The following is a 27,982-nucleotide window of genomic DNA, read 5'->3' on the forward strand; positions in this document are numbered from 1 at the left end:
GGCGCATGGGGCACGCGGAGCAAGACCGCCGGCTGCGCCCAGGAGCGGGAGGAGGGGGCGCATGTTGGCTCTGCGCTCGCTGCTGGGGCTGCGGTGCGCGGCCGGGCGCGCCATGTCTCAGGGGCCGACTCGCCGGCCGCGGCCGCCCAAGGACCCGCTGCGGCACCTACGCACGCGGGAGAAGCGCGGCCCGTCGTGGGTGCCCGGGGGCCCGAACACCGTGTACCTGCAGGTGGTGGCGGCCGGCGGCCGGGATGCAGGCGCTGCGCTCTACGTCTTCTCCGAGTTCAACCGGTCAGTGAGCCGCGCCGGGGTCCGGCCGGCCCAGCGGGTCCCCTGGCCAAGCCCCGCCCCGCAGGCCGCAGTGCTGAGCGCCCAGAGCATCGGGGCCCCTTCCTGGGCATGGTACCCCGTCTATCCCCCCCTTACCAGTGTGGATGCGAGAGCCTAGATCCCTTATATCCCCGTCCGTGTGGCTCCGGGAGGCCCCGCTGACCTTTAGACAGACTCGGGTATAAGCGTTCCCTTCCGAAGCCTCGGCCCCGAGCCCCCTCCCGTGCACCCCAGGACCAGGGCCTCCTAGTTCGTGTTGGGGGTGGGCAGGCCTGCGGAGGAGGTGATGGGGAAAGGACGCATCTCGCCCCAGTTCGAGCCTACTCAGGCCCCAGATCCGTCCCTGCCTCTGCTGAGGAGGGTTCAAACCCCAGCATCCCAACAGCAGAAATGCGGTTGGTAGCACAGCACGTGTTTTTAGTTGTTTTCCCCTGTGGTGTACAACAAAGCATATAAACGGTGGCAGAGGTTTTACAGAACCGAATCTAATGACTCTCTGGTGTAATGTTCGTCCTTTAGGTATCTCTTCAACTGCGGGGAAGGCATCCAGCGACTCATGCAGGAGCACAAGTGAGCCAGCCATTTTCCTGCGGGGTGGGGAATGACTGCGGCTTTGAGGCAGGCAACTCTGCGGCTTTGAGGCAGGAGGGTTGTTACGGCAGGAGAATGGGTCCCTGGTCCTTCTGTTTTGTCCTGCTCCAGCGCTTTCTTTTTCTTAGGCTGAAGGTGTCTCGTTTGGACAACATATTCCTGACCCGAATGCACTGGTCTAATGTCGGAGGGCTGTGTGGTGAGTATATTCTTTCCCAGGTCAGGGGCTGGGGGGAGGTGTCTGGGATTTTAACCTGCCTGGCCCTTTTTTTGCCCGACTTTGGAATCCAGGGGCTCTGGAATACTTTTTATGCCGGCCCCGTCAGCTGCAGCAGGGAGAATCAAAAGCTGACTCAGAAAAGTAGATTTTAAAGTAGACGCTGCCTGCAGGTGTTAACCATCCACCTCATTTATTGAGTTGCTGGACTGGAGGTGTGGGACAAACTGGAGCGTGTGGGGATGCTGATTACAGTCAATATATCAGTATTCACCATTGAGACCTTCCCCTCGCTACACACAGATGCCCAGTGTCCAGATTACCCCCTTGTTTATGCCCATCAATTAGAAGGATCGAGATTGTTTTGCCACCAGATTCTGTAAGGTCTGTGGAGCAGGTAGGAGGGAGTGGAGGCTGAACCAGTCTCATTCCCAGAGCTGAGACTCAGGTGAGGCCAGGAAGCACCCAGGGTGCGGAATCTGTGGCCTGCCTCTGACTTGGCATGATTTTGCACCCGAGGTACCTCACCCTAGTATCAGGTCCTGCCCGTTCTGGAGGCATTTGAGTGATGGCCGGTGTCCCTTGTAGGTCTAGCCAGCATCCCTTCTGCTCTACACATGCACAACAAGCAGAAAACCAGCAAGTGGAGTAAGGAGTGCGCCTCCTGGCCGCAACTACGGGTCAGGGTGATGAGAGGTCTGATTTTATTCGTCCCTTTTAGGAATGATTCTTACCTTAAAGGAAACCGGGGTTCCAAAGTGTGTGCTCTCTGGACCTCCACAACTGGTGAGTCTCTCCTGACTCAGCTGTCAAAGCTAAGCCCTCCAGTTCAATGGGAGTAACAAGGGTTTCCAATTTTACAAATCAGCCTTCTGCCCTCCAGAGTTAATTGACGTTGGCATAAATACTTTGCCTTTCGAGTTAAAGACACCTGAGTCCATAAACCTTATTAACTCTGTGACCTTGATTGAGTTACTTTCCTTTCTGGAGCCTCAGTGTCTTCATCTGTGAGATGGTTTGCAGTTGTAAGGATTAAACGAGGTAACACGCAAGACACTCATTCTTTATCAGGTGTTTCACGCCATATGGACACAACAGATGTCAGCTTTTATCCTTATTTATTACATTTCAGACATCTTCGTCCCTTCCCAGCCAGCTAAGGACACTGTCGAGAGGTTGTGTACACATTGTTAGCGTAAGGGTTCGCTTCCCAGGTGCTAGGGTAAAAGGCCAGCCCTGTAAAGTGTGTCCCCAGAATAATGCTGCATGGCCGTCCCTCTGTCTTCTTCTCGTTGGTCTGTCCCTACACCTTCTACTGCCATTGCTTCCCATGTCCAGTCCTGCCCCCCGTGACCGTCCAGCACTGCGGCCAGAGGGACCCCTCCCAAGCGGAACCGCAGGCGGGTCACTTCATCCTAAAACACTTCAAGGGTCTTTGTTGTACACACAGTGCAAATGCCTTCACGTGGCCCACAGGTCCTGTCGGCCCAGGCCCTCGCCGGCCCTGGCATCTGTGCCCTGGTCACCAGGCGGGGCTGCGGGCCGGCTTTTAGCTCTTCACGGAAGCCCCTTCCTGTCTCAGGCCTTCGTCCACGCACCAGTTCCCCTCTTGCCACGCCTGTGTCCTTCTTTCAGGGCTCACCTCAAAGGGTGTTTGCTCAGGAGCTGCCCCTGGCTCTCCAGATGGGTCGGATCCCAGCTCCCCGCGTTTTTCATATCTGCAGGTCCCTCAGCACCATGGCTGCTGGTTGTCACTTGTATTGTTTCTGTCTCCCCCTGGATTCTTAAGTTCCATGAGGGCAGGGACCCCATCTTTTCACTGCTGACCCCTTGGCATCTAACATGTGGTGGACACTCAGTAAATATTTGTACGAAGGAAGTTCAAAGTACTCTGTGAACTGTGTTTTATGTCGGTACCTTTGATGCCTCTCGTGTACTTGGACGTGTTGCTGTGTCCTCCTGTGCAGCCATAACTGCTCACTTCTTTTTCTTTCTTAGGAAAAGTACCTGGAAGCTATCAAAATATTTTCTGGTCCACTGAAAGGAATAGACCTGGGTATGTCCTTGATTATGACTCATTGCCATTTCTGTCTCATATGTCCCCGTCTCTCAAATCAGAATCCATAGAAGCTGACGAAATTAAACCTTAAAGTCAAACGCTTCATCCACGTGAGATGAATTTTTAAACTATCCCTTGCTACGCCCTCACCTCCCGCTTCTCCCCAGACACGGGCAGGGGAGGCAGGAGTGAGTTAAAAGCTGCTGCGTGCTGGGTGGGGGTCTCCCTTGGGGCCCCGAGGCTCTGCCCTGGCCCTACAGGTGGTTCTCGTCATCGAGTGGCCTTGGGTCCCTTGTAGTTAGAAGGGCTGTGAGCGGCTGACTGGGCGGGAGGCGCGTGGCCGCTTGATGGGAGGAGGCCTGGCCGATGTGCCGGCAGAGCCCGGTGCGTCTCTGGCTTGTTCTTCTGTAGAAACACTAGTATTTTATTTCAGAATGTGTCCTGGGCCTCGCGATGCCGAGCGTTTGCCTGTGTCTCTCACGTTTAAGTCTCGGCTTCGTGTTTATTTTAGCGGGTTATCGCCTGTGATCGTCGTGTGTCTTCTCCCGTGGCTGACCTAAATATTAGTGGCTGATGACAATATGTTTTCGCCGTTTCCCTAAACACTTCGGTTGACTCAGAAATTCTGGCTTTAGCACAGACTCCCGCCAGAGTCGTGGGCAGCGATGCGGGCTTGATCCTCACGCCTCCCTCGTTCGCTGCTGCAGTCACTGTCCTGTGGTCTTTTCCCCGCAGCGGTGCGACCCCACTCCGCGCCGGAGTACCAGGACGAGACCATGACCGTCTTCCAGGTCCCCATCTACAGTGAGTGTGAGGCTGCGATTCCCAGGAGTGGGAGGACGTGGGTCCGGCGTCAGGAAGGCAGGTGGCAACAGAAACTGCCGATCACTGGCCTGTGTACCTGGCTTTGTGTTCTGAGCACGATTAGGAAGTTTATCCGAGGAGTTCCTGCCCTGAAGGAGCTTATGACCTTGAGGACAGACGCGTTTACCTCGTATGTAACGATCGTGATTGCACTTTGGGGCGTCAGGTAATCAGGCTGTGCCCTCAGATCTGCCCGTTTATCGCCAGGGATCATTGCCACAGGTGTGGGCGCCCTCCTGGGATGCAAGGGCTTGGAGAGGTGGGCACAGGCGAGCCTTGTTCGTAAGCGGCAGCGGCAGCCCGGCGGGAGTGCGGTTGGCGGTCAGAAGGGCTCGAGGGCCTCCTCAGGCCCCGGGGCCTGACGTGTGGTCCTGACACGGAGACAGGCAGGCTGCAGGCGAGGCACTGCTGCGTCCGTGCCGCCCTGGGGTCTGGCTGACGCTCTGCGTCGGTCTCCCGACTGTGGGCGACGTGCAGGGCCGGCTCCTCGCCCGTCACCTGGTCTGAGCTTGCTGCGTGCAGAGGGGGGCAGACGAGCCCGCACCCCCGGCCGGAGGAGCCCGGGACCCGCTGGGAGACGGGCCTGCGCCGGCCCAGCTCACTCTCCTCGCGTGTCCTCCCCCGGCCGCGCCCCTAGCCTGGCGTGCGCCCCACTCCAGCACGTGGCCCCGTACCCTCCGACACGTGCGAGTGATCAGTGCTGAGCCCGCCCGGTGAGCCCGGAAGACCGGGCAGCTCAGAGGGCCGGGCGGGGCGGGGGGTCGCCGAGACCAGCCGCCGTGTGCCCGTCTCTTGGGGCAGGGATTTCTTCCGTTCGCCACACGGCGGCCTGCGGGACCTTAGTTCCCCAACCAGGAATCGGACCCGGGGCCCCATGCAGTGAAAGCATGCAGCCCTAACCGCTGGAGAGCCAGGGGAGTGTTTTTCTGACCTTGACTGAACTGAGTGCCCAGTGGTGCCACGCCTCGTGGCGATGGGGAACCTTGGGCCAAGGTCTGGGCGGAGCGTGATGGCGGTGGATGAACCAGCCGAGTGCGCAGGTGCTCTCTGCTCAGCACGCTCTCGAGTCCCCGCTGCGGTCAGGCTGGGACCTGGGCAGAAACCTCAAGATGAGGAGGATGGGCGTGTAGCCCAGAGCCAGGCGGGGAGGTGGCCAGTAGAGGACAGGCCGGCACGGTGGGCGACCTGGCTGTGAGCTTGCCCTCGGCGTGTGTCACTCGCTCGTTTCCCTTCCCAACCAGGTGAACAGGTGAACGGGAAGCAGCAGCCGGCGCGGAGTGCAGAGAGGCTGAGTCCAGAGCCGTCTCCAGACCCGGGACCGGCAGAAGGGGAGCAGTACCTGGCGGATGGTAATGGCGCGCAGGCAGCGGCGCGCTGGCGGGGGTGCGAGCCCGTCCTAATCCGTTCGCTGCTTCTGCTCTACATTCGAATCTTTGTCATAAGGAAGTTCAGTGTGCAAAACAGACGCTTTTTCTTATCGCGTTAGGATTCGGCTGTGGGGGGCAGGTGAGAAGGTTGTCTTTAAAAGCGGCCACATGAAGCTGTAGGGGCCAATCCGCAGCCCTGGGGAGCCCCAAGCTTTGGCTTCAGTTTAACCAGAGGAAGAGCAGGACCTGGCAAATGATTGACTGGGAGGCTTTGTGTTTCTCTTTTTTTTTTTTGGTATAAAGTTACATTGTTTATTTCGCTTCAGTTTAACCAGAGGAAGAGCAGGACCTGGCAAATGATTGACTGGGAGGCTTTGTGTTTCTCTTTTTTTTTTGGTATAAAGTTACATTGTTTATTTCGTCATCCAGCATAGATCATTAAGTCTTTACGATTCGTTACAGTCTTGGGATTTTTTTTTTGAATTCCCATTTCACTTGTAGCAAGTCAGTGTCATCCCCAGATCAAAGTCACTTCGTTATATGTGCACCCATCATATCTGCAGAACCCCACACACCAAGAAGGTGCTCCAGCACTGTCAGCAGTGCAGAGAAGCCACGATGAACTTTTCATCTCTCGTTAAGGCAGCAGTAATGCAAGTTAATTTTTCCCGAGTGCAGAACCTAACAGCTAAGCAGGCAGAACAGTTACATCAACGAGTGGATTTGCACCTTTTCTTCCAGAATGACAGCCTACTGGGAAACTGGATTAAAATGCCAGGATGAGACGTATCAAACGAATTGGGCTGCTTGAGGATGCTGTTGTCCAGGGGTGGGCAGGGTTGATAAGTTACTGTCTCTGCCTCGAGGCCGTGTCTGTCTGAGGACCGACAAGGGGCTGGCCCTCCGTGCTGTCCTTTTTGGGTGGCTCAGGTGAGGGCTGACACACACGTCGTTTCTGCAGGCCTTGTAGCTTTTGTGTTATTTCCCATATTCCTACATTTGTTTGTAAAACACGTTACAACTTACTTTTCCCCCACATCTCTACTTCTAGGTAAATCTAGGTAAAATGTGTCATTTTTTTAAACATTTCACTTGCCATTTTCTGGTTGGCATTTTGCATTTTTGTTTACTCAGATCTCAACACGAGTAGGGAAAAGAAAAGATCTGCTTGAGGAAAAAATACCAGTGTTTCTTTGACCTTTGTATCCGAACAGTTCCATCCATATAAGTTTGTGTGAAGTCAGGTTAGGTATCAGACGATCACCGATCTGTGGCACCTGGAGACATTGCTATTTACCTTGTGTGGTCGGATTTGTTTCTCCTCAGGTGTTGGCCAGAAAATGCACGGCAGGGACCCCTCCTTGGTCGTAGCTTTTGTCTGTAAGGTAAGCACCTTGCTGGACGTTCTACCTGAACATGTGTCTGGTGACCTAAGGGTTTCCGGTGGTTTGAAGGTAGCAGCTCCTACCGTCACCTGTGTTCAGAGGAAACAGTTACCCTGGTTCCCAGTAAACCACCTATGCTTGTATGTACTTCCAGATTCTCTTCCAGCCAGAGTCAGGCTACAGAGACATGTTTCATATTTGGCTGTGAGCCTCTCTCTTGAACTTCAGAAATAGTTGATAAGTTTCTGAAGTTAAAGACTACTTTTTTTTTTTAGGAATTTTTTTTTTGTTTGAAGTATAGTTGATTTACAGTGTTCTGTTAATTACTGCTGTATAGCAAAGTGACTCAGTTATACACATATACATTCTTTTTTATATTTTCCATTATGGCTTATCACAGGATATTGAAGATGGTTCCCTGTGCTATGCAGTAGGACCTTGCTGTGTATCCATTCTATATATAATACTTTGCATCTGCTAATCCCAACCTCCCACTTCATCCCTCCCCCGCCCCGCACCCACCACAAGTCTGTTCTCTATGTCTGTGAGTCTGTTTCATAGATAAGTTCGTTTGTGTCATATTTTAGATTCCACATATTAGTGATAGCATATGGTATTTGTCTTTCTCTTTCTGACTTACTTCACTTAGTGTGATAATCTCTAGTTGGCATCCAAGTTACTGCAAATGGCATTATTTCATTCTTTTTTATGGCTGAGGAGTATTCCATTGTATGTATGTACCACATCTTCATTCATTCATCTGTTGATGGACATTTAGGTGGTTTCTGTGTCTTGGCTGCTGTGATCATAGGGGTGCACGTATCTTTTTGAATTAGACTTTTGTCTGGATATATGCCCAGGAGTGGGATTGCTGGATTGTATGGTAATTCTATTTTTGGTTTTCTGAGGAACCTCCATACTGTTTTCCGTAGTGGCTGAACCAATTTACATTTGCACCAACAGTGTAGGAGGATTCCCTTTTCTCCACACCCTCTCCAGCATTTATTTGTAGACTTTTGAATGATGGCCATTCTGACCGGTGTGAGGTGGTAGCTCATTGTAGTTTTGATTTGCATTTCTCTAATAATTAGCAATGTTGAATGTCTTTTCATGTGCCTATTGGCCAATCTGTATGTCTTCTTTGGAGAAATATCTGTTTAGGTCTTCTGCCCATTTTTGGATTGGGTTGTTTGGGTTTTCTGGTGTTGAGTTGTATGAGCGGTTTGTATATTTTGGAAATTAGCCCTTGTTTGTTGCATTGTTTGCAAATATTTTCTTCCATTCTACAGGTTGTCTTTTCTTTTTGTTTATGGTTTCCTTTGCTGTGCAAAAGCTTGTAAGTTTGATTAAGTCCCATTTGTTTGTTTTTATTTCTGTTGCCTTGGGAGACTGACCAAGAAAACATTGGTAGGGTTTATGTCAGAGAATGTTTTGACTATGTTCTCTTCTAGGAGTTTTATGGTGTCATGTCTTATGTTTAATTCTTTAAGCCATTTTGAGTTTACTTTTGTGTATGGTGAGAAGGTGTGTTCTAACTTCATTGATTTACATGTGGCTGTCCAACTTTCCCAACACCATTTGCTGAAGAGACTGTTTTTCCCATTGTATATTCTTGCCTCCTTTGTTGAAGATTAATTGGCGGTAGGTGTGTGGGTTTATTTCTGGGCTCTCTCTTTGGTTCCATTGATCCATTTGTCTGTTTTTGTGGCAGTACCATGCTGTTTTGCTTGCTGTAACTTTGTAGTTTTGTCTGAAGTCTGGGGGCGGGTTATGCTTCCTGCTTTGTTGTTTTTCTTCAGGATTGCTCTGGCAATTCTGGATCTTTTGTGGTTCCATATGAATTTTAGGTTTGTTCTACTTTGAAAAATATCATGGGTAATTTGATAGGGATCACATTACATCTGTAGATTGCTTTGGGTAGTATGGCCATTTTAACAATATTAATTTCTCCTATTCAAGAGCATGGGATATCTTTCCATTTCTTTAAATCATCTTCGACTTCCTTTATTAATGTTTTATAGTTCTCAGCATATGTCTTTCACTTCCTTGGCAAGGTTTATTCCTAAGTATTTTATTCTTTGGGTTGTGATTTTAAAAGGTATTATTTTTTTACATTCCCTTTCTGATATTTCATTGTTGATGTAAAGAAATGCAACTGATTTCTGTATGTTAATCTTGTATCCTGCTACCTTGCTGAATTGGTTTATCAGTTCTGGTAGTTTCTGTGTGTAGTCTTTAGTGTTTTCTATATATAGTATCATATTATTTGCAAATAATGACAGGTTTGCCTCTTCCCTTCCAATTTGGATACCTTTAATTTCTTTTTCTTCTTTGATTACTGTGGCTAGGACTTCCAGTACTACGTTGAATAGAAGAGGTGAGAGTGGAACATCCTTGTTCCAGATTTTAGCAGGAAGGCTTTCAGCTTTTCACCATTGAGTATTATGTTGGCTGTGGGTTTGTCATAAATAGCTTTTATTATCTTGAGACGTGGTCCCTCCCTACGCACTTTGATAAGAGTTTTTATCATGAAATGGATGTTGAATTTTGTTGAATGCTTTTTCTGCATCTATTGAGATGATCGTGTGTTTTTTGTCTTTTGTTGACGTGGTGTGTATCACATTGATTTGAGTATGTTGAACCATCCTTGTGAACTTGGGATGAATCCCACTTGGTCATGGTGTGTGATCTTTTTTGTGTATTGTTGGGTTCAGTTTGCTAATATTTTATTGAATTTTTGCATCTATATTCATCAAAGATGTTGGCCTGTAATTATCTTTTTTGGTGTTGTCTTTGTCTGGTTTTGGTATCAGGGTGATGATGGCTTCATAGAATGTCTTTGGGAGTGTTCCCTCCTCTTCAGTTTTTTGGAAGAGTTTGAGAAGGATTAAAGGACTACTTTTTCACAAAAAGCTTTGTTTCCCTTCAGATGAATCAGGCCTTTATCGAGGCTCCTTCACCTCTTTTAGTTTATATCATCTTCCTGTAGTTGTTACACTGCTGACGTACTAATTTTGTTTTATTGGAGTATAGTTACTTTACAGTACTGTGTTTCTAGTGTATAGCAAAGTGAATCAGCTATACGTATACATATATCCCCTATTTTTTTGGATTTCCTTGATTTACGTCACCACAGAATTGGGTAGAGTTCCCTGAGCTATACGATAGGTTCTCATTAGTTATCTATTTTATACATAGTATCAATAGTGTTTACATGTCAGTCTCAATATCCCAATTCATCGCCCCCCAACTTGGTAGCCATACATTTCTTCTCTACATCTCTGTGTCTATTTCTGCTTTGTAAATAAGATTGTCTACACCAATTTTTTCAGATTCGACATGTATGCTTTAATATATGATATTTGTTTTTCTCTTTCTGACTTACTTCACTGTTTGACAGTTTTCTAGATCCATGCATATCTCTACAGCTGACCCAATTTTGTTCCTTTTTATGGCTGAGTAATAGTCCATTGTATATATGTACCACATCTTCTTTATCCATTCATCTGTTGATGGACACTTAGGTTGCTTCCAGGTCCTGGCTATTGTAAATAGAGCTGCAGTGAACATTGTGGTGCATGTCTCTCTTTGAATTATGGTTTTCTCAGGGTGTATGCCCAGTAGTGGGATTGCTGGCTCTAGTGGGATTGCTGGGTCATATGGTATTTCTGTTCTTAGTTTTTTAAGGACCCTCCATACTGTTCTCCGTAGTGGCTGTATCAGTTTACATTCCCACCAACAGTGCAGGAGGGTTCCCTTTTCTCCACACCCTCTCCAGCCTTCATTGTTCGTCGACTGTTTGACAGTGGCAGTTCTGACCAGCGTAAGGTGATAACCTCGTTGTTTTGGTTTGCATTTCTCTAATACTTCGCAGTGTTGGACATCTTTTCATGTGGTTTTTTGTAAACGGGGTAAGTAAAACGCACCTCTTGAAACTGGCTTCTCAAGTGTCTGCCCTCTTCTGAATTCTTTTGCGATGCCCTACCTGGGGCATTTCTGGAGGACAGGTGTCTTTCCTTGACAGCCCCACAGGCCTTGTGAGTTTTCAGTGCCCATCAGCACGGGTTTCAAAGCTGTTGTTACAGGAAAGAGCCACAAGGCGGCAGCACTTCTCCATGCTCCACTCTTGTTTTTTCTTTTTCTTTTCTTTTAATTTTTATTTTATATTGGAGTAGAGTTGATTTCTTCCAAGGTTGTGTTTGTTTTAGGCATACAGGAACCTGATTTAGTTACACATTGACGTATATGTATTCTTCCTCGGTTTCTTTTCCCCAAAGTAAGTTCTTACAGTGTGTTCAGTAGCGTTCCCTGTGTTATTCAGTAGGTCCTTTTTGAATATCGACTGAATATAACCAAGCTCCTAAATTATTCCCCCCATCTTTCCTTTTCGATAACCATAAGTTTTCTTAGTCTGAGAGTCTGTTTCTCTTGTAAGTTAGTTGGATTGTACGAATGTGTAGATTGCACCTGTAATTGATATGATGTTTGTCTTTCTCTGACCTACTTCACTGAGTATGATAATCTTTCAGTCCATCCTTGTTGCTGGAAATGGCATTAGTTCATTCTTTTTTTATGGCCGAGTAGTATTCCAGCGCATATATGTACCACATATGCTTCATTTATCTGTCATTGGACGATTTGGGTGCTTCTATGTCTTGACTGTTGTAAATAGTGCTGCCCTGAAAGTAGGGGTGCTTGTATCCTTTCGAATTAGGATTTTCTCCGGATCTAAGCCCAGGACTGGGATTGCTGGGTCATATGCTAACTCTACGTTTAGTTTTTTAAGGAACCTCCATGCTGTTCTCCATAGCGGCTGTACCAATTTACATCCCCACCAACGGTGTAGGAGGGTTCTCTCTTCCCCATGCCCTCTCCAGCATTTATTCTTTGTAGACTTTTTTTTGACGATGACACCATTCTGACCGGTGTGAGGTGATACCTCATTGTAATTTTGATTAGCATTTCTTTAATACTGATTGATGTTGAGTATCTTTCCATGTGCTTTTTTATTACAGTGTGTGCATAACTTACCTCTTGAAATTGGCCTGTTGAAAGTCAGCCCCGTTTTGAATTCTTTTCCGATGCTTTACCCCAGGGCATTTCTTGAGGGCAGGTGTCATTCACAGCCCCGCAGGCCTTGTGAAGATCGAGCGCCCCTCAGCACTGGTTTTAAAGTTGTTGTTACGGGAAACGGCCACAAGGCGGCAGCATTTCTCCGTGACCGGCTCTGGGTCCCCGGCAACTAGAGCCTGAGGCAAAGTGCTGTTCCTGGGTTGCCAGTTACAGGCCAATGGGCCAGAAGAAACGCCCCAGGCTTGTGTCTCGGGACTTCTTCCCCTCACCCCTTCCGGCCCGCCTTCAGCCAGTCCCCACTCCAGCGTCACCGCTCTGCCGGGGTGCTGTCTGTCTGCCGTGGGTAGGTGGGGCGACCCAAAGGAGGCGTGGACTCGGAGCTCTTCCAGCGCGTGGGTTCCACCATCCTTTGGGCGCACCCTGCTTGGTTTCGCTGATCATATGGTTTTTATCCTTCCATTTGTTAATAGGAATAAACCCGCCTGGGTCTGGAGAGGGTGCGGGGCTCGTTTGCTGGCATGTCCTCCCTGGCTCCCTTAGCCCTTGGCGGTCCAGCCTTGGGCCCCAAGCCTGCTCGGGCTCCAGGGATGTGACACCAGCTCAGGGCACCAAGGCCTGAGGGGCACAGATTTGGCATTTCTTTTTTTTCTATTTTAAATTTTATTTTTTATTGGAGCGTAGGTGATTTACAGCGTTGCGGGTTTTGTTATCACTACTGTTTTTTCCTCCGTGTACAGGAACTTGATTTCCTTATACATAGACCTACCTGTGTGCTTTTTCGGGTCCTCTTCCCATATCGGTTATTCCAGAGTGTTGAGTAGGGATCCTTGTGCTGTAGCCTGGGTCCTTGTTGATTATTTTATAAACAGGAGTGTGTATATGTTAACCTCAAGCTGCTCATGTCTCCCTGCCCACCACCTTTGGTAACCACAGGTTTCTCCTCTGAGTCCGTGAGGCTGTGTCTGTTTTGTGAAGTTCATGTGTATCCACTTTTAGGTTCCACCCATGAGTGGTGTCATAGGATACTTGTCTTTCCCTGTCTCACTACCTTCACTTAGTATGATCACCTCTACCTCCTTCCCTGTGGCTGGAAATGGCATTATTTCATTTTTTTCTTTTTAATGGCTGAGTAATACTCCATTATGTCTATGGACCCCATGTTTTTTTAAAATTACAGCAGAAATATTGCTGAGGATTTGGGGATTGCTTTGTTTTCAAATTAATTTTTCTTGGACTATGGTTGCTTTCCAATGTGTGTTAGCCTCCACTGCACAGCAAAATGAATCAGCCATACACGTACAGAGATCCCCTCCCTTTTGGACTTCCCTCCCATGTAGGTCGCCACAGTGCATTAGGTAGAGTTCCCTGTGTTATATAGTGTGTTCCCATCAGGTGTCTATTTTAGACATAGTACCAATAATGTGTATGTGTCAATCCCAGTCTCCCAATTCCTCCCACCCCACCCGCTTCCCCCTGATATCCATACATTTGTCCTCTACGTCTGTGTCTCTATTTCGGCTTTGCAAATAAGATAACTTATACGTTTTTTCTAGATTCCACATATATGCGTTATTATATGACATTTGCTTTTCTCTTTCTGCCTTATTTCACTGTGTATGACACTCTGTAGGTCCATCCACGTCCCTACAAATGACCCAATTTCGTTCCTTTTTATTGCTGAGTGATATTCCGTTGTATATACATACCACATCTTCTTTATCCATTCCTCTCTTGATGGGCATTTATGTTGCTTCCATGTCTTTGCTATCGTAAATAGAGCTGCTATGAGCATTGGGGTGCATGTATTTTTTTGAATTATGGTTTTCTCTGGGTATATGCCCAGTAATGGGTAGTTCTATTTTTAGTTTTTTAAGGAAACTCCATGCTGTTTTCCACAGTGGCTGAATCAGTTTGCTTTCCCACCAATAGTGTATTGGAGGTTCCCTTTTCTCCACATACTCTCCAGCATTTATTGTTTGTAGATTTTTTGATGATGGCCATTCTGACCAGTGTGAGGTCATACCTCATTGTAGTTTTGAATTGCATTTCTCTAATAATTAGTGATGTTGAGCATCTTTTCACGTGCTCGTTGGCCATCTGTTTGCCTTCTTTGGAGAAATGTCTATTTAGGTCTTCTGCCCATTTTTTGATTGGGTTGTTTTTTTTTGATATTGAGCTGTTTGAGCTGCTTGTATATTTTGGAGATTAATCCTTTGTCAGTTACTTTGTCTGCAAATATTTTCTCCCATTCTGAGGGTTGTCCCTTCGTCTTGTTTATGGTTTCCTTTGCTGTGCAAAAGCTTTTAAGTTTCATGAGGTTCCATTTAATGGAACCTAATTTTCATTACTCTAGGGGATGGGTCGAAAAAGATGTTGTTGTGATATATGTCAGAGCGTTCTGTCTGCGTTTTCCTTTAAGAGTTTTATAGTGTCTGGCCTTACATTTAGGTCTTTAATCCATTTTGAGTTTATTTTTGTGTATGGTGTTAGGGAGTGTTCCAATTTCATTCTTTTATGTGTAGCTGTCCAGTTTTCCCAGCACCACTTACTGAAGAGGCTGTCTTTTCTCCATTGTATATATATTTTTTTAAGTTTTAAAAATTTATTTTATTTCTGTTTGGCTGTGTTGGGTCTTCATTCCTGCGCCCGGGCTTTTCTGTAGTTGCGGCGAGCGGGGGCTACTCCTTGTCGTGGTGTGTGGGCTTCCCATTGTGGCGGCTTTTCTTGCTGCGGAGCACAGGCTCTAGGCACGCAGGCTTCAGTAGTTGTGGCTCGCAGGCTCCAGAGCCACAGGCTCAGTAGTTGTGGCACACGGGCTTAGTTGCTCCGTGGCATGTGGGATCTTCCTGGACCCGGGCTCAAACCTGTGTCCCCTGCATTGCCAGGCAGATTCTTAACCACTGCGCCACCAGGGAAGCCCTCTCGATTGTATGTTTTTGCCTGATTTGTCATAGATTAGGTGACCATATATGCGTGGGTTTATCTCTGGGCTTTCTATCCTGTTCCATTGATATATATATATATATATATATATGTTTTTGTGTCAGTACCATACTGTCTTGATTACTGTGGCTTTGTAGTATACTCTGAAGTCAGGGAGGCTGATTCCTCCAGTTCTGTTTTTCTTTCTCAAGATTGCTTTGGCTGTTGGCGGTCTTTTGTGTTTCCATACAAATTGTAAAAGGTTTTCTTCTAATTCTGTGAAAAATGCCATTGGTAGTTTGACAGGGATTGCATTGAATCTGTAGATCGCTTTGGGTAGTACAGTCATTTCACAATATTGATTCTTCCAATCCAAGCACATGGTATATCTCTATATGTGTTTGTGTCATCTTTGATTTCTTTCATCAGTATCTTAAAGTTTTCTGCATACAGGTCTTTTGCCTCCTTAGGTAGGTTTATTCCTAAATATTTTATTCTTTTTGTTGCAGTAAGTGGGATATTGTTTCCTTAATTTCTCTTTCTGGTCTTTTGTTGTTAGTGTATAGGACTGCAAGAGAGTTCTGTGTATTAATTTGTATCCTGCAACTTTACTAAATTCATTGATTAGTTTTAGTAGTTTGCGGGCATCTTTAGGATTTTCTATATATAGTATCATGTCACCTGCAAACAGTGACAGTTTTACTTCTTCTTTGCCAGTTTGGATTCCTTTTATTTCTTTTTCTTCTCTGAATGACGTGGCTAGGACTTGCAAAGCTATGTTGAATAATAATGACGAGAGTGGGCACCCTTGTCTTGTTCCTGATTTTAGAGGAAATCATTTCAGTTTTTTCACCATTGAGAATAATGTTTGCTGTGGGTTTGTCACATATGGCCTTCATTATGTTGAGGTAGGTTCCCTCTGCCCACCTTTTGGAGAGTTTTTATTATACATGGGTGTTGAATTTTGTTGAAAGCTTTTTCTGCATCTATTGAGATGGTCATATGGGTTTTATCCTTCAGTTTGTTAATGTGGTGTATCACATTGATTGATTTGCATATACTGAAGAATCCTTGCATCCCTGGGATAAATCCCACTTGATCGTGGTGTGTGATCTTTTTTGTGTGTTGTTGGGATTCAGTTTGCTAATATTTTGTTGAGAATTTTTGCATCTATATTCATCAAAGATACTGGCCTGTAATTTTCTTTTTTGGTGTTCTTTGTCTGGTTTTGGTATCGGGTGATGATGGCTTCATACGATGTCTGGGAGTGTTCCCTCCTCTTCGATTTTTTGGAAGAGTTTGAGAAGGATCAAAAGACTACTTTTTCATAAAAAGCTTCATTTCCCTTCAAATGAATCAGGCCTTTACTTAGGCTCTTTCAAGTCTGTTTTATATCATCTTACTGTAGTCGTTAAGCTTCTGACATTGGACTAATTTTTTTTTTCTCTCTCATTTTATTACAACAAAGTGTAACAGTCCAGAAAGGTCACATGACCTTGGTGGGTCGACACTGGACTAGTTTTAATATTGGCTAGCATTCACAGAGGCCCAGATGGGTAAACTGAAGTTGGTCAAATCCTATGAAAATGTTATTACAATCACGTGTTTTTCAGATCTGACTAATTGCCTACTTTTAGTAGGACTTTGCATTAAAATTTTATTTTACTAGAACCTGCAGCAAACAGTTGTCTAATCTCCGGTAAGACTACGTTGCTTTTTCGTGAGCTTTGATTTTTTTTTTTTTTTTAAAGCAATATATATGGTTTAAAGTCGACTTGGTAAAGTTGATTTTAAAATACATTTGTAATTTTCATCCATTTGTAAAAAATTTTAACACCAGCAAGTGAACACAGATATGAAAGGTTAGTAGTAATATTAGTTGTTAGTTGTAAGACTGTTGCCAGTATAACTTCTATCAACTTACTTAGATAGTAAAAAGTAATATCTATATCTATAAAAATAGTTTATATCTATTTTACTTAGATATAAAAAGTACTTAACTTTTGTAAAAGTTAAGTACTGTTGCCCATAGGCTTGTTACTTCTGTGTGTCTGAATCTTTAGGCAGCAGAATAATTTTCTAGAGCAGTTTACGTGGTAATCTTTTGAGTGGCATCGCATCAGTCCTTCCTGAACAGATCACGTCGAGCATGGTGTGTCCTGTGCGATCAGGGCGCTGTCTGGGGGCAGCTGTCCTGGGAGCCGCGTCGCTGCGGGCTGCGTCCTGGCCTCTGGCTCCTCCCACCTGGTGCTTGCTGCTCCCGCTGTGTCATCCCGCGGCCCCTTTGCCCTTTCCTGAAAATGGGCTGCTTCTCGGCACAGGGTTCAGAAGGCGGTAAAGCAAAGCTAGTTCAAGTTCTGGGAGGTGGGAGAAATAGGCTCTGGGTGCGAGGGTCTGAGAAGCTCTTGTCCGATAGGAGCCTGAGCTTCGGGCAGCCGTCTGCTGCCCTGGGGCCTGTGAGCTGGCGTTGGGTTTTCAGAGGAGAACAACTTTCTCCACGGGTTGAACTGGGCTTGTCGTGGAGGCCCGGGTTTTGCCGGCCTTAGGCCTGACATTCCTGTGAAACGTTAGAAACATTTTGCCTCCATTCAGTTTCATCTGGGTCTGTGGTCACCACAGTGCTTGTTAATGTCGTTATCTGAAGGTGTCATCTAAGTTCTGTCGTCTTGTATTATGTGCTCACGTTAAGCTGTCATCATTCCTCTAGGATAACGTTTTCCAAGATAGAAAATCCTAGAGTCCTAATAACGCTTTCGGATCCAAACTGGAGACTCAGCCCTAAGAGTAGTGTCCTAAATGCAGGAAGTTAAAAGGAAAAGCAAATAGCTTCTAAAGATCTAAGGAAGAAAATGAAATTCAAATATAAGTCAACCCTGAAAGACGTATTAACATTTTATGCCATTTCTGACTTTTTCCTGTTATTAGGTGTGAAATATGTGGATTTCTAAAACGTTGGGACATGAGTTTTTAAGTACAGAATGATTATGAGGTTTTGTGTTAGGATTATTGGTTTCCCTTTTAACATAATAAGAGAATACTGAGAACTTTTTATCGTAACTTCGTATAAAAGCAACAGCACAGTTTTGCCAAATACATGAAAAGTAGAGGAGAAAAACCATCCACACACTCTACCCTGTCCTTGTCACTGGAATGCCGTGTCACGTGGTGGTTACGTGATCATTTCTGCTAGAACGTGTTCCGGTGACACTCCTTGGGCTGTTACTTGACCTGCGCAGGATGACAAAAGCAACAGTGTTTTCTCCTCCAGGTACTTGGAGGACACGTCTTATGTGATGTGGAAATGGATTGCATTTTATTAGATGTGTAAGGAGTTAATGGGAAATAAAACACCTTGGTTTTAAATCATTCAGCTTTAGTGCTAAACTCAACTGATTTCCAAACGAATGATGAAAACCAAGCTTCTTCATCAGTCGCTGGAATTACATGGAGATCTCTTCCTTACAGCTCCACATGAAGAAGGGAAACTTCTTAGTCCTCAAAGCGAAGGAGCTGGGCCTCCCAGTGTGAGTGGCGGGGACAGCTGGGGGGCCTCGCCGGGCTCGCTGAGCTCCCAGAGCCCCGCCCTCACCGAGGCCTCGCCTCTCGTTTCAGCGGAACAGCTGCCATCGCGCCCATCATTGCTGCTGTCAAGGACGGGAAAAGCATCACATTCGAAGGAAGAGAGGTGAGGTGCCCTGTTGCTGCGGTCTCAGCAGTGACAGGCAGGGGCCGGGACGCTGGACAGAGTCACTGCCTGGGTCAGGCCCCGCAGACACCACTTTTGAGGGCACCGAACAGCTTGGATTTCAGCACGTAGCTGAGCGATAAAGTGGGGTCTCTTGTCTAGGCTTCTGCACATCAGCGCTGGCCACGTGGGGCCGTCTCTGGAGGTTGTCTCTTTAGGATTTCGGGGCCTCCTTATAGGATGGATGCTTCCCCTTGTACTTGAGTTCAGGGTGGACCCCATAAGGGTGGAATTCAGACGCGTGGCCCAAGGGAATGAGGTTGTCACGAGATGTGAGGACGTCAGGACCACACGACCTGAGAGAACCGTGCGTGCCATGCCGGGCCGTCTGGCCACTTCAGGTGTGCAATGCCCTCTGCCAGCCGGCGGCCGCCTGTCTGCCTGTCAGCAGAGAGGGCGAGAAGGGCGCAGGTGGTGGTCTTATGTCGGCGCTTCTCTGGAGGGGGTGATGTGGCGTTAGCAGGTGACTCCAGGGCCTGCCCTGGGAGCACATCCTGACCTCAGTGACTTCACAGATTTTGCCTGAAGAGATCTGCACCGCCCCAGACCCCAGGGTCACTTTCGTTGTGGTAGAATGTCCAGACGAAGGATTCATTCAGCCCCTCTGTGAGAATGCCACCTTCAGGAGGTAAGGAGGGGTCTCTGGGCGGAGAGGTGAGAGCCGACACTGCTCGGGAAGGCCGGCCTGGCACTGACCTGTGGCTGCCCCTGCCGAGGCCCGGGCCACCACGGCTCCATGCAGCGCCCTCCCTGGCTGCCCGGCCCCGGATCCGCGTGTCCTGAGTTTGCACCACTTGACCCAACAGAGCCCCCTGCTTCCTTCCTCCCAGTTTCCAAGGAAAAGCCGAAGCCCCCGTGGCCCTGGTGGTCCACATGACCCCAGAGCATGTGCTCCTGGATAGCAGATATCAGCAGTGGATGGAGAGGTAGGAGCCCCGGCGCACGCCAGCCACGGTTCCACCGCCGCCCCTGCCCCCCGCCTGAGCTCTCCCTGGGGTTCCCGCCCTCCCTGGATCCTGGGGGCGTCCCCGCTGTGAAGACCGTCCCCGCTTGCCTGGGGCTGGTTTCCTGAGCTCTGAACAAATCCTGCCTCTGGACCATCCCGTGTGTGTTTCCTAAAGAAGAGTCTTGCAAGGATAAAGCCGCAGCTTCAGTTTATTGAACGTCCGTGACGCGTCAGGCAGCAAACACGCTTCATTTCCCTCTCCCGATCTTGCCGACAACCCACGTTCAGTGACCGGGAGGACGGGTCCTACTCTCCTGGTTTCGTTGGCTGAGGCCGGCGCCGGGTGGAAGGACTTGCTGGGGTTGGACCTGGGCGCATGATGACGTGTGGTGACGCTGCCCTCCCCCGCCAGCCCCGGCAGCCCCTCCTCGGCGCCCGGGTCCTCTGCCCCTCAGGGTCTGAGTGCTGACGCCCATCACAGTTTTCCTCTTTCTCCCCTCGTGCTCCCTGTGCGTCCAAGTCCCCAGCGCTGTACTTGCCCCCGGTTTTCCGGGTGCTCTTCCCCCACACCCAGGGCCTCTGACTTTGTAGAGACGCCGGGCTCGGAGGAGGAGGGGCAGGGCTGCGTCTGGCCACGTAGGGTGACCTCGGTGGACAGGTCGCTCACCCTCTTGAACATTCCCAGTACCTGGCCGCCCCACCCCCGCTGCCGCCCCGTGGGTGGGAGTCTTCCCAGAAGGACACTGCTGATGGTGTGCGCGTCCGTCTTAGGTTCGGGCCCGACACCCAGCACTTGGTCCTGAACGAGCACTGTGAGTCGGTCCACAACCTCCGCAGCCACAAGATCCAGACGCAGCTCAGCCTCATCCACCCCGGCATCTTCCCCCCGCTCGCCAGCCTCCGCCCCCAGGTAGTGGCTCAGCTCGGCCAGTTGCCCGCCCCCCAGGCAGCTGCCCCCCGCAGACCGCGGCTCTGTCTCTCGCAGGAAGGAGGGCTTGCCCCCTGCGTGCCCCTGGTCCGCGGCCAGTGTCTCCTCAAGTACCAGCTCCGGCCCCGGCGCGAGTGGCAGAGGTGGGTGTGGTCTCAGTCGGGGGCGGGGCGGGGGGGCAGGGCGTGTCAGGCTCGTTCGGGTGGGGCCCAGGAGTCTGACCTGGGGAGACGGGGGCTGACGGCCGTCCTTTCCTGACAGTTGCCTCTGCTAACAGCCGTGTGTGCGTTGTTTTGGAATGTGGAAAATGAGTGAGCGTAGGGTGAAGAAAGTCAGCCCTAATCCCATCACCCTGACACGGCGATGGTTAACATTTTGCATTTTTTATCTTTGAGTACGTGGGGATGTGTTAAAATACACGTCTACACCGCGGGTTCAGGGCCTGACCCGCTGCCAGTCTTTCCCGCGTCATGATAGGCTTCGTAAGGACACTGTCGCCCGTGTTCCAGATACGGGTGTTGGTGCGTTGGAGGCATTTCCAGCTTTTTGCTGTTGTAACGAGACAAGTGCTTTATATAAAAGTCCTCGAGGAGAACCGTGTTCCCTTAGGGTGACTGTGAGAGGGGTGTTAACGGGTCGGGGGCGGCACTGCCCGAGGCGCCTGGTGAAAGGTGCTGTAGCGTTCACCCCAGCCAGTCACCTGAGAGGTGCTTTCTGCCCTGCATCTTTAACTTTTAAAATCTCACCCCTGAATAACTGGAAGAGTCCTGTGCACGCCGTGGCGTCTGTGTCCGGGCAGACCCCGTTCCGGACCACTGCTGGACACCGGGCACTGTCGCGGTGAACGGTTGGGGCCCTTGAGGGGCCCGCTTCCCTCCCTCAGCCCCGGGGGATGCCCGATGCTAGCGGGTGTAGTGAGCAGAGGTCAGGAGGCTGTGTAGAGTGCCCACACCGTCCCCCCCGCCTCTCAGCTCAAAGCCCCGTCCCGCTTTGAGCTGAGAGGTTCTGAGCAGCCGGAACTGTGAGACCCCCTGAGCTGGGAGAAGGTCTGGCGGGCAGGAGAGCGGAGCTGCCCCAGGCCCCAGTCACTTAGATTTGAAAGCACTTTCTGCAGGCGGTCCCCAGGGATTGAGCTGGCTGTGCAGGGTGGTTGCCTGGGGCCGCACGCTCCCCTGATGCCCTGAGATGCCTTCTTGCAGGGATGCCATCATGACCTGCGACCCTGAGGAATTCATTGCCGAGGCCCTGGAGCTGCCCAATTTCCAGGAGAGCGTGCAGGAGTACAGGAAGACTGTGCAGGACGGCCCGGCCCCAGCGGGTGAGCCAGACTGGGACCAGCCCCTGTGTCTCCTGGCCTCTGCCCTCCTGCAGCTGTTCGCACAGCACTGAGTGGAGGGTCACCATGGCCCCGTCGAGCCCCGTGTACCTGTTGAAGCCACTGCTTCTCTGGCCTCCACTTAAGACCACCAGTGCCGGCCCCCGCCCGGACCGGTTAGGTTGGAGGCTAGGTGACAGTGCCCAGGCTGTCCTGGCGAGGCCCACGTTGAGCTGAGTGCGGCGGGTCTGGGGCCTCCTGTGCCCTGGGCAGGGCTGGCAGTCTAGTCCTGGTGTTGCCGGGGAGGATCCATGGAAGGTTCTGGCCATGGCACTCACCTTGCTGGGCTCTCACCGCCCTGACAGGAAGAGCAGTCTGGGGAACTCTGGGACCTCTTTCTAGTACTTGGTTTTCCCAGTGTTGTGTTCAGCTCACGAATGAGGCGGAGAAACAAGGCTGGACCAGAGGGCGGGTTCAGGTTTAACCCAGCTGGCACCAGGCCGGTGTTTTAAGATGCCCTCCTGGCTGCACGTGCCGTGGGCTTAAGATGGGTTTTTGGTTTGCACGTTAAAGGTCCATTTAGATTACATTCGTAAACGTGCACCCGGGGCCTGTCAGGCTGAGCGGGGCCCCATCTTCAGAATCTAGGCGGCTCTGCCTCTTCTCTGGGGAGCTGGTGCCCCTCGGAGCCACTGCAAAGTGCAGCAGGGCCTGTGCCGGGGGTCCCCAGCCCCAGGAGATAAATGCTGACTTGTAGCATGAAAAGGTGGCCTTTGCTATTTAACACTTAGAGCAACTCTGCTGAAGAAAGGCCCGTGGAATTCCTTCATTCTCCTTCCCAGGCAGCGCCGGGGCCCCTCGCCCCAGGCCCGAGTGTAAGGAGGTCAGACCACCAGCCCCTCCTGGGGAGCTGGACTTAACTCCAGTGCTGGCTCACTTCTGACCCGAAGAAGTGAACAACTTGACGTGTGTCTTTGCACAGAGAAGAGAAGCCGGTATCCAGAAGTGGTCTTCCTCGGAACGGGCTCCGCGATCCCCATGAAGATCCGGAACGTCAGCTCCACCCTCATCAACATCAGGTATTAATGCTGCACACGAGGCGCCCGTCAGTGGGGAGCCCGGGCTTTTCTCAGACCCTGCTCCACTAGGCTAACCTTGAGGTGCAGCCTTTATGTCCCTGGAGGCCCGTCTTGGCTGGGGGCCCGGCCGGGGTCGGGGGCAGGCGGTTTTCGGCCTCCGTAGCTAGCTGGACTGGAGGGAGTCACCCCAGTTGGCCGCCCGTCACGTCTTCAGATGCAAACCACTGACGTGTATCGTGTATGCCGTCGCCCTGCTGAGGGGCCGTCTCGCTGTGTTTCCACGTCCCTCCTGTGAACCAGTGACTGGCCACCTCCTGCACCCCCATCATCGGTGCACCTGCCCCAGGCTGCTCACGGCTGGCGGTGGGGCAGACCCAGGCCAGGACTCACGTCCACCTCTGTGTCACGTGGCCCCTCACTGGTGCCGCTGGGGTGCGGAGCAGCTTCGGGGCTCCTGGGTTTGCCTGGTGGTGTTGGTCCGCAGGGAGGCAGACCGGGGCCGTCTGCGGGAAGCCAGGCTCGTTTTTAAGTTTTGCTTTGTCACCCGGGTGCTGGTGGTAGATGGCTAACAGCCAAATAACGCGTTAAGCGTACTTGGCAGTTGTAAGGGGCACCCCGACAGCAGAAGCGCACGGGTCTGGGACGTGTTTCTCTTGTGACGGAGGAGCTGGCGGGAAGCGGCCCCGGCCTTTCCGGGAGGGCGTTGGTGCAGCCGCTGTCTCCGGGCCGCGCCAGCTAAAGCAGAGCCTCGGGGTCTCCTGGCGGCCACAGCGGCTGTCACCACGTTCCTTCTCAGTAGAGTTTTGTGGATTTCATGTCCTCACCGTCTCCTTCCGCAGAAACTCCCTTGGGTGCCCAGCATCTATGTAGTTCTAGGTACGCTCCGTGCACTTCACAGAGCGTCGCGACGGTATTTCGTGTCACGAGGATGGACGTGTGAGACCACCATCCCCTTGACAGCAGCTCCCGCGGGAGGAACTGAGCAGTCCCGGGAGACGGGCACCCAGCCTTGTCCTGCCCTCCTCCCTGAGGGCAAACCATCTCCTCCCATAGCTCCGACGCGTCCCTGCTGCTGGACTGCGGGGAGGGCACCTTCGGGCAGCTGTGCCGCCACTACGGGGACGAAGTAGACCAGCTCCTGGGCACCCTCGCCGCTGTGTTCGTGTCCCACCTGCACGCGGACCACCACACGGTGAGCGGGCTGCCTCCCTCTTCCTGGCTGTGCACCTCCGCCCGGGCCTGGGCTTGTCTGCAAGCCCGGCGCCATGTGCGTCTCACCTCGCCACGCGGCTGCTCGGAGCTGCCCTCGCCCGGAGGCGGGCGGCTGGGTCTGTTAGAGTGCCGGGCACCCAGGGGCCCCAACGCGGGAAGGAGGTCGGGTGTGGACCTGGCTGATCTGTGTCCCTCCTTTTCCCCAGGGCTTGTTGAACATCCTGCTACAGAGGGAGCGGGCTCTGGTGAGTGGTGCAGGACTGGACCGCCCTTTTGTCTTTCTTTGGAATGAGCGCATGCGCACAGACATGCGCACGCGCGCACAGACATGCGCACGCGCGCACAGCGGTACCTCGGGCCGCAGCACGCCGTTTTCCCTGCAACGCGCGCCGTGCGCTCGGCGCTCTGATCTCCCCGTTCCAGGTGTCGCTGGGGAAGCCGTGCCACCCGCTGCTCGTAGTGGCCCCCACGCAGCTGCGGGCCTGGCTCCAGCAGTATCATACCCAGTGCCAGCCGCTGCTACACCACGTCAGGTGAGCGCCCGGCCCGGGCCCTGGACGGTGAGCGTGCGAGGCAGGCTCAGACCGCAGGGAGCCGGTGAGGCGGTTCCCACCTCTACACGCTCCTCTGCCTCGACGTGTTTCTCCTCGGCCCGCCTCACGTCTGTTCCCGACCCTAGATCTTTGCTGACACTTCCCCCAGACACAGTTCCGGGGCCGAGTGCCCTCGCTCCCGGCCTCAATGACAGAATTAAATTTTCTTTATCATAGCGATTTGGGGGTCCTCTCCAGTCAGTGACTTGAACTTCTGATTAAATGTTTGTTTTTTAATCTTCTCACAGTATTATTCCTGCCAAATGCCTTCAGAAGGGAGCTGAAGTCTCCAACCCCAAAGTGGAAAAGTTGATTAGTTTGCTGCTGGAAACCTGTGGCTTGGAGGAGGTTAGGGGAGGGCCCGGGCATGGGAGGGCAGGTTGGGGGACAGGGGCGTGTGACGTGGGGAGGAGGGGGCGAGGCGTAGCTGGGCCATGAGCCCATCACCCGCTTCCTCAGTTTCAGACCTGCCTGGTCCGGCACTGCAAGCACGCCTTCGGCTGCGCGCTGGTCCACACGTCCGGCTGGAAGGTGGTCTATTCGGGGGACACCATGCCCTGTGAGGCTCTGGTCCAGATGGGTGAGCAGGGGCAGCTACCTCTGGTCCCCCCGACGATTCTGGCTGTCGTCCTGACTCGCAGCCTCCTCCCAGGGCCCGGGGACAAGTGGGCACCCCAGGCCGGGCGGTATTCTCAGAGGGCCTGTGCTTACGCTCTAGGGAAGGACGCCACCCTCCTGATCCACGAGGCCACCTTGGAAGATGGCCTGGAAGAGGAAGCCGTGGAAAAGACACACAGGTAGCGGAGCCCCCTGAGCCTGCGTCAGCCGGTCCCCGCTCCTCCCTGCTGATGCTGGGCTGGTCTGCTTCCCTCCGGGGGCCCTGGGGGCTTCTGACCCCAGGCAGTTGTCTCCCGAGCCTCTGTCTTTATTTCTGCAGCGCCCTCCAGGCAAGGTTCTGGGGGAGGCGCGGCTCGGGAAAGAACTGGAAATAACGCTGAATAAGTGGGAGGCCGGGGGCGGATCTTGCGCTATTTTAAGGGACGAGCGTGTTGCCCGAAGTCGGTAGCCCCTGCTTTTCTCAGAGGCCCTCACTGGTGGGAGGTCTGAGAGCACAGAGCCTGGGCTCCCCTGGGGGCGGTGGGAAGACCGGCTCGGCAGCAGGGAGCCCCGCCCCCGGGTGTCCGACGGGCAGAGTCTGGGCGGGGGGTCTGCGTGACTCGCTCCCTCCAAACTCGTGTTGCCCCATCTCTGCAGCACCACCTCCCAGGCCATCGGCGTGGGGATGCGGATGAACGCAGGGTTCATCGTGTTGAACCACTTCAGCCAGCGCTACGCCAAGATCCCGCTCTTCAGCCCCGACTTCAACGAGAAAGTCGGCATTGCCTTCGACCACATGAAGGTGCGGGACCGCTGGGGCGGGGCAGGGCAGGTGGGGTGGGCGGGGCTGAGAGGCCCTCCGTCCACGCGCAGCACGACTGGCATGGGGCCTTCTGGACACACTCCATTGAGAGCCTCTTGGAGGCCCAGTCGGTGCCCAGAGTGACATCATCTGAGCTTCTGCACAAGCCTGGGAGGCAGTGTCCTCCTGGGTGGTCAAGCTGGGCCTGTCCCCACTGCTGGGCATGGGGGTGCCCGGGTTCTGCCCGGCTGGGCCTGACATGATGGCTGCATCTGCTGATGGGGGCGTGGCCAGTGCCTGGGAGCCTTGATGGCCTCACCCCAGCCTCTGCTTCGTCTTGCTGCGTAGGTCAGCTTGGGGGACCTCCCAACAGTGCCCAAGCTGATGGCGCCGCTGAAGGCCCTGTTTGCCGGGGACCTGGAGGAGATGGCGGAGCGGCGGGAGCGGAGGGAGCTGCGGCAGGTGCGGGCGGCCCTGCTCGCTGGTGGGGGTGCGGAGCCCCTGCGGAAACGGGCCTCTGCCGAGCAGCCCCCGAGCCCGCAGAGCAAGAAGGTCAGGGCCCAGTAGCGACGCGGCACTGCGGAGCCGCTGTGCGCTGGAGGCGAGGAGGCTGTCGTCGACTCCGTGCACGTTGTGTCTTCGGTCTGTCACGTGCAGTCAGGGCGCACCCCACTCTGTACCCAGAGGCGGCTGTGGACGCGAAGCCTCCAGGAAAAGCGTCTCCAAGGACGGAACACAGTGAAGGTCGCGTTTGGAACCCGAGTGCTTTGTCCCTGTGCCACCGCTGGGGACCCAGGGTGCCCGGAAACAGTTTGATCGTGGTGAGGCCTTTTGGGACCTGCCCCCAGGGAGACACCACACCTCAGCAGACTGGTTTTTTGGCAGAAGTCAAGTTGTGCAGACTCACGGCCGTGGTAGGCCGGACCCGGCCATGCAGGGGCTCCGGGGAAACGCAAGCCTTCCCGTTGTTCGGGCGAAAGAGGAGGCCGGTTCCTTGCTTGCCCCTGATGAGAACCACTCACCGCCCTACGGAGTGAGTGCTGAGAAATACCGCGTCGGGTGGCTCCAGCGCCCTCCTTTTTGAGGCTGAACAACACTGAGGTTAGTGTTTGTGTGAAAAGTGAGAGAATTTTTCAAAGAAAGATGCCTCTAGCATTTGCATATTCTTCCCTCCGGGAGACTAGAGAAGGAGCTTGAACGTTTCAGGTGCTGGGAGACACAGACCAAGGACTGGACTTGCCGTGCCCTCGGGGTCCCTCCCGAGGCAGCACCTGGCATCAACTCCCGTGGGCCCTTGAGCTTGTTATTAAAACAAGATAGGCCACACTCAGGGATAATAAATCTATTTTAATACCATTACCATTGACGACTGTTTGTACATGTATTTAAAGGTAACTCACTTTCAACCCCCCCGGCCCTCATTACAAATTGGGTACTGAACTGCCCTGCCAGCAAGCGAGCAAAGCCGTTAACGTCGAAAGTCTGCAAACCCCACTGTCGGAGGAGGGTTAGTTTACACTTTCTGTTGGGAAAAATAAGCATTTAAGTTTCTCATTGTACACCTGTACACGGATTTGGATTGAATGGCTCAAATTAAACAAATATAGATTTCATATATACAAATATTATATCCTGTATAGGCCTGTCTATTGTAAAAGGAGAAAACTGTAAGGTTGGGCTTCGCATGCATGACCCGGATCTATTTCTCACTCCCTTCATCCCAGCTGTGACCAGGCTCCCCGGGTCTCCTCCCCGAGGGCGGTCGGGGGGGGGGGGGCCTCGTGGGGAGGGTGAGCAAAGCTCTCCACGCCGCAGGGCTGAGGGCACAGGCCTGGGGTCTCCGCGGGCTGGTTTCCCCTTCCTCTCTGAGCTTCGGGTAACAGGGTTATTGCTATTCACCTGGGACCTCCAGAAAGAGGCGACCCCACATCTTCGTGCCCTGGATGCCCCGATG

General features: G+C 51.7%; 1 protein-coding gene across 5 annotated transcripts; it reads left to right on the plus strand.

Moving 5' to 3' along the window:
* On the plus strand, positions 1 to 27,653 carry ELAC2 (elaC ribonuclease Z 2). 5 transcript variants are annotated; one of them, XM_032616278.1, is made up of 24 exons: positions 1 to 294; positions 853 to 903; positions 1,053 to 1,123; positions 1,863 to 1,927; positions 3,140 to 3,197; positions 3,936 to 4,004; positions 5,306 to 5,413; positions 6,758 to 6,816; positions 18,277 to 18,335; positions 18,424 to 18,496; positions 19,072 to 19,184; positions 19,387 to 19,482; positions 20,274 to 20,412; positions 20,488 to 20,573; positions 21,630 to 21,748; positions 22,728 to 22,824; positions 23,878 to 24,016; positions 24,243 to 24,281; positions 24,460 to 24,569; positions 24,878 to 24,977; positions 25,089 to 25,209; positions 25,348 to 25,426; positions 25,884 to 26,028; positions 26,377 to 27,653. In XM_032616278.1, exons 1-24 carry the CDS (start codon positions 62 to 64, stop codon positions 26,593 to 26,595), a joined length of 2,448 nt encoding a protein of 815 aa, XP_032472169.1. In that variant the 5' UTR covers positions 1 to 61; the 3' UTR covers positions 26,596 to 27,653. The 5 variants fall into 5 exon arrangements, with proteins under 5 accessions (XP_032472169.1, XP_032472170.1, XP_032472167.1 ...); XM_032616279.1 differs by having other exon boundaries at positions 3 to 294; positions 25,089 to 25,188; positions 26,377 to 27,387; XM_032616276.1 differs by having other exon boundaries at positions 3 to 294; positions 20,274 to 20,573.
* The last annotated feature ends 329 nt before the right edge of the window (positions 27,654 to 27,982 follow it).

This window comes from Phocoena sinus, chromosome 20 (assembly GCF_008692025.1).
Source record: "Phocoena sinus isolate mPhoSin1 chromosome 20, mPhoSin1.pri, whole genome shotgun sequence".
In the NCBI taxonomy this organism is placed as follows: Eukaryota; Metazoa; Chordata; class Mammalia; order Artiodactyla; family Phocoenidae; genus Phocoena; species Phocoena sinus.

What these genes read in the sequence shown, in the direction of transcription:
- ELAC2 (XM_032616276.1), top strand. Translation starts at nt 62, where the DNA reads ATGTTGGCTCTGCGCTCGCTGCTGGGGCTGCGGTGCGCGGCCGGGCGC. An exon ending in CTTCCAGGTCCCCATCTACA is followed by an intron (nt 4,005 to 5,305) that starts GTGAGTGTGAGG and finishes CTTCCCAACCAG; the next exon opens with GTGAACAGGTGAACGGGAAG. An exon ending in CCCCGGCGCGAGTGGCAGAG is followed by an intron (nt 20,574 to 21,629) that starts GTGGGTGTGGTC and finishes GCCTTCTTGCAG; the next exon opens with GGATGCCATCATGACCTGCG.